The 11,065-nt window shown below is 50.0% G+C and overlaps 1 protein-coding gene across 2 annotated transcripts in view; it reads right to left on the bottom strand.

Moving 5' to 3' along the window:
• Positions 1-5,951: 5,951 nt before the first annotated feature.
• DUSP15 (dual specificity phosphatase 15) overlaps positions 5,952-11,065 on the bottom strand; it is a 58,042-nt gene continuing 52,928 nt past the window's right edge. For both annotated transcript variants that reach the window (XM_053245348.1, XM_053245347.1), the window contains one exon: positions 5,952-9,465. In XM_053245348.1, the coding sequence (XP_053101323.1) occupies positions 9,250-9,465 (216 nt within the window). In that variant the 3' untranslated portion in view covers positions 5,952-9,249. The remainder of the gene's footprint in view (positions 9,466-11,065) is intronic.

The following is an 11,065-nucleotide window of genomic DNA, read 5'->3' as shown; positions in this document are numbered from 1 at the left end:
AACGTGTCCTCCTGGTGTCCCCCTCTAATCACTTTTGCATTTGCAGTCTGATACAAACCCAATTCATAGCACATGTGCTTGTGTGTGTGTGTCCTGCATAAGAGCCACCAAGTTAAAAGAAGCAGAAGGTAGGCTCCGTGTATTTCTAACTATTTGTTATCTGTCCAGCAGCTTTTCCAATCCCTGCACCTCTCTGCCAGAAGACCCTCCCCGCTTCTTGCATGTTTTCCAGCTCTATAATATCCACTTCTCAAGAAGCCTCCCCCCGCCCCCCCCCCCCGCCATGGGATGAAGGAGATCATCTCAGCTGGGGATGACTGCCCGCTGATCCTGATAGCAGCTTCTTGTGCTCCTGGTGGGGTCTGCAGAATCCAGCCGGGAGCTTTGGAAGAAGCGTCCTGGGAACTCGGAAGATGCCTCCCCCCAAGCACCCCTTGGCTCTCCAAGCTGCCTTTGACCCCTTCGCAGGGATGTCAGAGGTCAAAACACTGATGCTGCAGCAGGAGAGGGGATTGGGGGAGCAGGACTGTGGAGTCAATTCGGAGGGCTTCATCTAGCAGCTCTCGGGCTGATGAGGCGATTAATGTGCATTTCAGGCTCCGTGTGGCAATTAGCGGGAATGAATAATTGAACACTTTTCATGGGATGACTTTTGAATACAAATGCCTCAGGCTCTCCTCTACCAGATCACAGGGAGGTAAGTAAGTAAGAGGGAGAGGGGGAGAGAGAGGGGCAGCCACAGCTGGGAGACTGGGCCTGGCAGCAGGACTGATGCCTTAGGTTGTGTTTGCACAAATGTGTGCCGCATTTAGCTCAAAATGGTCCCAAAGGTGTCAAGAGATGCTCTTTGAACTGGTCTTGGCCTTTGACAACAATGGCTGTGTTTGGCTCTGTCAAGCCATCATCAAGTGTTTAAAGCCTGAATCATAGGGTTTTTTTCCTTTTTAAAAAAGTGTATTATGCTAATTGCATAGAGTTATAGAATCTCAGAGCTGGAAGTGACCTTGGAGGTGTTCTGCTCTGGCACAGGAAACGGCTCGAGCAAGTCCTCTAGAGTGAGTAGAGCAACTGCCTTCTAGAAGACTCCCGGATGAGTCCAGGCCCTCCCAAAAGCTTTAGAGAGCAGCGTGCCGCATGGTATGGAGCCCTCTCCCCACCCCAAACAGAAACACAAAGATACTCTGGTGCCGGAGCACTTTTGCCACTGTGAACTCAACTTGCATGCCCTTGTTTCATGCTTGCTCCTGTTCCTTGTCAGATGCCTGGAGAGATTCAGCACGTAGCCGGTAGGAGAAGTGAAGCCATTAATAGGGAGTTGCAGGGCAGCGGGCGTCTGCCTCTACAGCCCTATTCAGACATGATGTTGTGTCTCTGTTCAGATCTTTTTGTGTGAATGGCTGCATTCATTGGTCCCTCCAATCGTAGTGCAGATAAGGAGTGTACTGCTATACCTGTGTTTAGCATAACATGTGAATAACACTTTGCATACAGACCTGTACCAATGCACATTATACACAGATTGCACGAGTGTGGAATATAATAACAAGTGAACAGGGCTTGGATGAGGGCTGTCTGACTCTCAGAGGGCTGGGAAGCAAAGGATCCTCTTAACTTTGCAGCAGTTGGCACCATGATGCAGTGCAGAAGGCTTATGGAAGCGAGCTGTATTTGACCATAGTCAATTAATAGGAAGTCAGTTGCTGCAGCGGGGAAATGCAACCCTCTAGCAAGCCAGAGGTTCCCAGTTCAAATCCCCACTGGTATGTTTCCCAGACTATGTGGAAACTCCTATATCGGGCAGCAGCGATAGAGGAAGATGCTGAAAGGCATCATCTCATACTGCGCGGGAGGAGGCAATGGGAAACCCCTCCTGTATTCTACCAACCACGTGGCTTTGTGGTCACCAGGAGTCAACATCGACTTGATGGCACACTTTACCTTACAGCTGACCATTAATGGCTTATCTTAGAGAGCCAGGAGGGCCCCAAAAATGTTCATCTGCTTCTGATTCCCAGCACCTCCAGTTGCTCCTCTCTCTCCTCTCCCGCCCTGTCATTAACAAGACCTGCACTGCCTGCAGGTTGGCCATTCATCAGGTACAGCCGTGACCAGTCCACACAGTGTTGTTCCCGCATCTTTTCGGCAGAGAAAGGAAGCAGGTAAAGTTGGGTCCATGTTGACCTTGGAAGGATTCAGTTGCACTCTGTGTTCTCTCTATTTTTTTCATCTGTGTGCGAAATGAGGTTTGTTCTGGGCAGCAGTATGAAGGCAGTGTGTGCACACGTGCATTCAGAATGGGAACTTCCTGATTAAACCTGAGTGGGATCTAAAATTAACTGAGCGGACATCAAAAAAGTGTGAGCATGCGCACACCTTAGAGGGAACCTTGGTTGCACTCAAAGCTCCCCGGCAACATAATGTATTAAGGATGACCACATGTGCAGGGGTAGCTAGTCTGAGCCTCTCCTGCTGTGGCTGGACTACAACTCCCATCCCTCCCAATAAATTGTGGCAAGGATGATGGGAATTGTAGTGCAACAGCAACTGGAGAGCCTCCTCTAAAGGCCCTCAGCCATGATGGTGACCCTGGACCCATTGCTCTCTCATGCCTAGTCAACCTCACGATGTGTGTGTGTGTGAGGCTGCAGGTAGGGATGGGAAGAATCCTGCATGTGACCCTGAACTCCATAACTAAAAAGACCCCAACTTCAGTGGCTCCCCAGAAAAGGCCTCTTTTCAGGCATTGGTCAAATGGTCACTTGTACACATGCCTTTCAGCTGAGACAGTCCACGCAATCAGCTGTTGAGTAATCAAGTGTGAAAAGCAATTAGTGCACAGGCATGCTTAGAATTGGCTCTAAATGCTTACGCCAGAAAACCAGGAAAGGCAGGGTGGCATCTCTTTGAGATTGCTGTGTACTGCTTGCTGCTCAGACCTTTAAATGCAGTTCTTCAGGGCTCCCAAAAATGCACCCATCCTTTGTTCCAAGGCAGCAGGATAATCAGCCTCGTGCTGGAGCTCTGATGGAACTGCTGAGTCATCTTATATATACAGCAGATATATACAGGGATGCGCCTGCTGAGGAGAAGCAGATTCTCCACTAGAGGGAGCTCCCAAATCACCAGAGGCCTTTTTGTACAGTGAGTGAGTGATACAGAAAACACACATGTTGATTTTGTATTGGTTTATACATATTGGGTTCCTTTGCGGTCATTGCACTGTTGGTGCAATGACAGGAAAGTTTTGGAGTTGCACGGTGAAAGGCACAGAGGCCTCTTACTGTGCAAGAGATGAGGGCATTCCTTCCTTTCCAGGGGTTGCACATAATCCACAAAGGCGTGTAAGGATTCGGAGGCACTTCTGGACAGTTTGTTTAGTCCAGGATGGTCACACCTTGTTCCCTTCTTACCAAAGTGGTTCATTCAACATTGTCTTCCATTTATTATCCTCAAACATTTCTGTGCTTTATTGACACAAAATCTGAGAACCGTGGTGCGGCTGCATGTGTGAGCAGTGGTTAGCACTACTGTTCCTGAGTGGCGCATGCCCAGATACAACAGAGATAGGAGGGGTAAAAGGGGGGCATTCTATTACAGGAGCTCCCAGTCTTGGCTCCCCAGTTGTTGTGGGACTGCAGGCTGACCTTGTTAATTGTGGCACCTCTATCTGCAGTTCTGCGTATCCACAGTCGCCTAATTGCCACCCGACCTCATTATCCGTAGATACAAAAGGGTTAAAACCCCAGAGGTCATTTCCGGGAGCCATTTTGTGGCTCATTTGTTTTTTTAAAAAGCATCCCCCCCATTATTTTTCATAGAAAAATGGGGAAATTGGAGCGGGGGGGGGCATTCCTGGACAGCTGGAGACCCGTGAAGCACAGTAGGGCACTTTATTTCACTATTATTGGTTTTTGGGGTTGTTGTTGTTTTGCTGTTTTCTGCCCTTTTTTGCCCATTTCCCAGCCTCCAGAAACCTAATCCTCCCCCCCCCCGCATTCCCATTGCCACAATGCCCCATTATCCGCGGCTGTTGCAGAGAACGGAACCCCCGCGGATAATGGGGTTCACCTGTATATAGGAAGCTGCCTTATACTGAATTAAACCATTGGTCCATCTGGCTCAGTATTGTCCACACTGACTGCAGGGGCTTTCAGGTAGGAGTCTTTCCCAGCCGTACTTAGAGTTGCTGCCAAGGATTGAACCGGGGACCTTTTGCAGGCAAAACCGAGGCTCTGCCCCGGGCTGTGGCCCCATCATTCCACAACTCCCACCGTTCTCCAGCCACAATGGCCAAAGAGAGTTGACGTCCAACACCTTTGGTGACTAAGTATTTGACCAATATGTGACTTCTTTACTTTGTCCTCGAAGCATCCCATAACTCCTGCAGTGTGGAAGTAGCGCTCCAGTTCCTCTTGCAACTCAGAGCGAAGGGCACTGAAAGAACGACACTGCAAGCAGTCTGTCCAGAAGTGCCCTGGACCACAACCAGAACTCCAGCGTTCCTCGCAGGGTAGGGAGAAGGCAGGATTTCTCTGCCTGAACCGTCACTTCCTCCTGCAGTCTGCCCTGCACCTCCATCCGTGCCTCAAAGTCCCGTCCAAGGCATCCCATAAAAGATCAGAGCAGAACTTGCTTGTGGGATGGAAGGAGAAAGGGTGTCACTTCAGTGTGGCTGCCTGCATGCAGGCAGGGAGGGCCAGGTGCCAGGTGCTGGTTGCCAGGATGTGACTCAGCAAGTATCCACACACTCCCAGCTATGTCCTTGGAAGGTGCATGACTCCACCAGGCACCCCTTTCACCAGATGATAAAAGCTCTAGCTTGTCTGGGGCCTGCTTAAGTTTTATCATGTCACCATCGGTCAGCAGTTGGGAACATTCGTGGCGGCATATTGAGTTGCGTTGTGCAGCAGATGCATGGTTACCAGGCTGCGTGCAGAAACTTGTCCCATGAATTCTCAACCCACATTTTGGCCTCCATTCTTGTGGATCAGCACTTGTGAGCAGAGTCTGGGCAAGCAACAGACCTCGCTGCTTGTACTCTTAGGGCTGGAATGCCAGTCAGTTGACCGATCAAATATTGTCAGTTGACTCGCTCAGTTGCTTGACTGTGGCCAAATATTGCCAAGTATTCCACGAAGCCAAGAACATGATTGTGTCAGGTCAGAATGGGGACCAGCTGTTAAAATCACAGGTTCTCTAGAGTGAGGGCTCCTTCCTCCCCAGATGAGCAAGCGTGTGTACACATTTAGAAACGGACATCCCTTCCCCTTCACATAATTCAAAAAATGCATGCTGTCTTTTGCATTTTTAAAGCCTATTTTCCAGTAAGCTTAGGAGATCACCTAGCATTCCATGTGTCTGTTTGTGTGTGTCTGTCCCCCGCTATCAACTTCATCATGCCTGTTCCAATTTGAAAGAAATTGGGTACAGTTGTAGAGACACCTTTGCTATGTAGTCTGTGATGATGTCGTCCACCCCAATTCAGATGGCAAACATGTAAACTTTTGAGGTGCAAATGGGCTAACCTGTGAACTGCCTAACCGATCTGAATCAAATTTAGTCCAGTTGTAGGGATAGTGAAAGGAAAGTAGGCAGATTAGTTCTTACTAGAAGAACTTGTATTTAATTGCACTTGTCTTTTAAAAACTAGTAACAGTTTTGGTTATCCTGGTTATTCCTGGGATAAAAGCTAGGAACTGCTCTTCTGTCTAGAGTTGCTGCATTTGTCAGAATTTTTGGACACAACCATCGGAGGGGAACAAAATTTCAAACTCTCTTGTTGGACCAGGATTGGAAAGAGTGCTCAGTGACAGAGCTTGGTGGCTGTTTCACACTTTTTACCCTGTGCTACCCTTTGCATAGGAAAGGCCTAAAGAGTGTTTTGCTTCAATCAACACAATTCCAATATGTGAAATAAATATAACTGCAATAAGACAAATGCAGGTGAGAAATGAAATAAATCTGTATTAAGTGTTTATTTTGTTTAATAACCGTTTATAAACTTTTTAAAAGCAATAAGTATTCTAGAGAGAAGTGGGACCCCAACGATGCCACTAGAGAAAAGGGGGCTCTCTCTGTCCATATACTTCACCATGGACAGAGGCCCAGTATAAAGGCAGAGGCTTTATACATCACTCTCTAGAGAGGACCCAGGAAGGAGGGGAAGGGGTTCCCAGAGCCATACAGAGAGCCAGCCCTGCCTGTCAGCAGCCCTGGGGCCAGAGAAAAAGGGTAATGATAGGAGGTTTTAAACATTGACACTGTATGGCTACAATGCTTGGAGAGAAGCACCAGAAAAATAGGTAAAATGTGCTAAAGAAACCTTCCTGCTCAAATTCCTAGGACTTTTTGTATCCAGGATGACACTTTTCCTTCACCCTGGACTGGCTGGACAGGACGTCCGACTCCTAGACTGTCTGGGACAGTACTGGGCATGTGGCAACCCTTGCTGGACCTCTTGAATGTAGACATTCCTGTTTGGTAATTGGCGTCCATCTCTTCATTGCAGTTCTAATACAGTAAAGGTTTCAGTTCTTGGTCAAGATTTGACCAATATTTGACTGCATTTTGGGAGGTGTTTCTGAACGGTTTTTAAAAGCAGCCCCGGGGTGGTTCTTGAACTGGGGCTCAGCTGGTACAATGGCCAAGAAAGCAAAGACCTCTCACTTTCGGATCTGCACACCACACGTGAGACCAATCTTGACTTTGTGCTTATAGGAGTAGAAGAAACGTGTGTGGGCCGCAAGGTTACTTACAACAGGGGAAGCAGGGCTCGAACTTGCTTTGCCACGGGCATGCACCCTCGTTTTCCCTGCCTGACACGGAAGCTTTCCGTTTCCAGGCCTGTGGGCAGAACAGCTCTCCTCCAGTCACTGACAGGCACAGGCTACTGAACTACTGACTGGCTCTGCTGCGGGAATTCCAGCCGCAGCACCCCCCCCATGTGACGCAGGTCCTGAAACCCAGTTCTGACCTGGGGTCAGCAGCTGTGCTCTCTGCCAGTTTCTTGGAAAGGAGACGTATCCAGGCAGGCTGCAAAGGGGAGAGTGCTGAGCAGCAGACGCGACAAGCCAGGGTTGTGGCTGCAGCTGGTGCATCAGCATCGTTTTTTACCCAGATTGTTAGTATGGCACCTCTGTTAGGATCACTCCCTTGAGAAAAGCCATTGGGGCCGCTGAGTTGCTGGGGAAGGGAGCCAGCAGGGTCGTCATTTTTGTTCCCCTGAGGACGGGCTGGCGGGTGGTGTCTTCCTTTTGAATCCTATGAAATGCAGCGACCCCGAGAAGGCCTCTGAAAAGCCCCTGTTTCCATAGACCATTGCTGGACGTCCAGCAGGAAATAACCAGAGCGTGCCAGCTTGTTTTCTCTTTCCCAGTGAGGCCCTGGAGCCTCACAGGGTTGGAGAGGTCAGGGTGGGACCATGCCAAAGGGGAAAGGCGCTCTGATGACCAACCGGAGCCGGTCCGTTGGCACTGTGCTGTCTCACTTAGCAAAGACAGAGGGATGTTGCAAGGCCTGCTGTGCTCCTGCTTCAGAGCAGACATCGGATATGCCTTCAATAGCTACTGTGCAGAAGAGGCCTTTTCTGAGGTGGGACCAGCAGCAGCAGCCAAAGTTTCCCTTCTGGGCAACCATTCAGGATTGCACCCATTGAGGGTCGCACTACATGTGGCCCTGGCGGGCTCGTTTCTTTTGATGTAAATGCCAAGCATGGGGGAGCCATCCAGATCAGGGCCACCAGGTGAGGCTTTAACCCAACACCTGCCGCAGTTTTGATTTTGATTAAGGGGACGCAGCTCTGCGTAGCATGCAGAAGATCCCAGGTTCAATCCCTGGGGTAGGGCTAGCCACTGCCAGTCAGTGCAGACTATGCTGAGGGAGATGGGCCCGTGGTCTGACTTGGTCTGGCAGCTTCCTGTTTTTCGGCGTTCTGGCCCTCCTGGAAAAAGGCTCCCTTTGGAGTCTGGCAGGCACATTTGCCAGTTACTGTTTTGCCCCACCTCAGCGTGCATCAGGGTTGCTTCTCTATCTTGCACCTCCACACCGACAGACCTGATGTGCTCTTTGGGTAGGGAAGCCATTTGCAGGGCAAGGACCATTTCCAGTCGACTTGCTTTTTCATCCCCCCCACCATGAGCCCTAATCAGACGTTGTACTAGAGGTGGCCGGAAGTCCCACCCCTAGCTTTGTCAATCACCTCTGCCAGCAGTTAGAGCAGGATTTGTCTGAAGAGGCAAAACGCCGCACACCTGAGGGTGGGTGTTTCCGTGATTGGGAGGCATGGGCCTGTCAGTCATCACTGTGGGCGGGGCACTGACAGGGATGACTGATGGGGCTAGGGCGGGACATCCGGCCCCGTTTTCGATGCTCGAATGGTGCAGTGGGGAAATGTTTGACTAACAAGCAGAAGGTTGCCAGGTCGAACCCTCGCTGGTACTGTATCAGGCAGCAGCGATATAGGAAGATGCTGAAAGGCATCATTTCACACTGCATGGGAGGAGGCAATGGTCAGCCCCTCCTGTATTCACAGGGCTCTGTGGGTGCCAGGAGTCGAAATTGACCTGATGGCACACTTTACTTGACTTTACTTATGCAGGGAGGCAAGAGGCATTAGACTATGGGGAACCCCTATATCAGGCAGCAGCAATCTAGGAAGGTGCTGAAAGGCATCATCTCAGACTGCGCGGGAGGAGGCCATGGTCAACCCCTCCTGTATTCTACCAAAAGAAAACCGCAGGGCTCTGTGGGCGCCAGGAGTCAAAATCGACTTGACGGCACACTTTACCTTTACTGCTGCAGAGCACCTTTTGTATAATGTCTGAAAAGGGCTATTCTATACAGCGGTCATCTTTTTTTTACTGCAAGGTGTTTTTGGTTTTTTTTTACTGCCAATTCCTGCCAGAGATTCCACGCTGGAAAGTCTTGGGCCAGCAGATGTCCCAGGTGTGGTGCTGACAAATGGTGCAAGCTAGGGCACGCACCACTGACTGGCCCTCTCTTGTCAGAAACAGGCCCTTGGAGTCTGCAGAGTATTTCCTCCAGTAACAGTTACTTCCATTTCCCAGGTGGAAGGGATGGAGGCAGACAAGACAAGCGCCCTGACATTCAACCTTCTGAGCGGTGCTCAGTGTCCATCACAGAGGTTTTCTGCTCAAGGTGTCAGCGGCAGGAGCACCCTTTGCCAGGTTTTGGCCTTGGCCAATCTACTGTGGTTAGCCTCTGTGCTTTCCCAGAATGCCTTGGGAGGTCTCATTTTAGGCACCCAGGGAGGCAGGAGAAGGTCTGCTTCACCCGCTGAAGGAAGGGGTCTGTCTGCTTGGCACCCCTGCTCTTTGGCACCAGAGCCTGCTGAGTCCCATCAGGCCTGGAGACGTCGCGCCTTTTGCCAGGCAGGAGCAGGGCCCTGATCTCCTCCTCGTCATCAAAGGGTACTGCTCCGTACTTGCGCTCAAGTCGCCGGTGGACCTGTGCAGGGACACAAGCGGTGGTTACTGACTGTCCTGTGAAGTCTAGGCTGCAGACCCACATCCAATAAAGAGAAGCAAGTTCCTAGTCCTTATGACTATGAAGATAAGCTTGAACATATATGAGACCAAAAAAGGCAGAGTGGGGATATCTTGCGGTGGGGGCTTCAGTGCTTTGCATTTATATAGCACTTTTGGGGGACAAAGTGCCCCACATGCACAGTATCTCAGCAATTGCTCAATTAGAACCCTTTAATGTATGCTATTATTATTATTTTTATATTGCAGGCACAAGGCTGAGAGATCAGTGGCTTAGGTTTGGAGCAGTATACAAATATACTGAATGAAATCATAAAATCATGCATGGTGTAGAGAAAGTGGATAGAGATAAATTCTTTCCCCTCTCACATAACACTAGAACCAGGGGTCACTCCATGAAATTGATAGCCAGGAAATTTAGGATCAAAAAACGGAAGTAGTTTTTCACACAACACATAATCAACTTGTGGAATTCTCTGCCACAAGATGTGGTGGCAGTCAATAACCTGGATGGCTTTAAGAGGGGTTTGTATCACTTCATGGAGGAGAGGTCTATCAACGGGTACTAGTCGAAGGGCTATAGGCCACCTCCAGCCTCAGAGGTAAGATGCCTCTGAGTACCAGTTGCAGGGGAGTAACAGCAGGAGAGAGGGCCTGCCCTCAACTCCTGCCTGTGGGCTCCCCAGAGGCATCTGGTGGGCCACTGTGCAAAACAGGATGCTGGATTAGATGGGCCTTGGGCCTGGTCCAGCAGGGCTGTTCTTATGTTCTTATGAATTAATAAAGAAATAAAACAGTGTATGGCTGCTGGGAGGTGTGAAACAGATGCTTTCCAGCTCACCCTGCTGCCACCTTTTTGTATTCTGTTATGAACTGCTCAGAGAGCTTTCTTGTGGAGCAGCCAAGAGATTTAATAGATAAACTAGAAGCGTCCATGTCAAGGGGCAATCCTGTCTCAACCCCCACTTCCATAACACAAGAGGACGTGACGTCATCCCATGAACTTGTGAACATGTGTTCTGCCTTGTTTTAGCCCAGGCACTCAGGAGAGAAAGTAAAGGAACCACCATCTTCCTACTTCCATCTTAAGAACATCAGAACAGACCTGCTGGATCAGGCCCAAGGAGGCCCATCTAGTTTCACACAGTGGCCCACCAGATGCCGCTGGAAGCCTTCAGGCAGGAGTTGAGGGCAGGCCCTCTCTGAGCTTCAGCCCCACCCCCCAAGGTGAAACCGGAGGCTGCCTTTTGCTGAGCCAAGCATTGGCCCACCTAGTTCAGTACTCTCTACACTGACTGGTAGCAGCTCTCCAGGGCTCCAGACAGGGGTTTTCCCAAGCCCCACCTAGAGACGCTGCCAGGGATTGCACCTGGGACCTTCTGCATGCAAGGCATGGATTCTACTACTGAGCTATGAATGCTCCTTTCCTGTGGGAACAAGCAGCTCTGGAACCTGAGTCTGCTTTCGGATATTCCCAAAGGGATTGCAGGTACTGCTCTCTTCCTTGGAGCAACACAGGGCCTATGGCCTGGCTGGCTTCTTCCTCACTCCGTATGTTTGGG

Source organism: Hemicordylus capensis, chromosome 4 (assembly GCF_027244095.1).
Source record: "Hemicordylus capensis ecotype Gifberg chromosome 4, rHemCap1.1.pri, whole genome shotgun sequence".
In the NCBI taxonomy this organism is placed as follows: domain Eukaryota; kingdom Metazoa; phylum Chordata; class Lepidosauria; order Squamata; family Cordylidae; genus Hemicordylus; species Hemicordylus capensis.
Note: the sequence above shows the minus strand (reverse complement) of the source record. Positions and strands in the feature narration are given on the sequence as shown.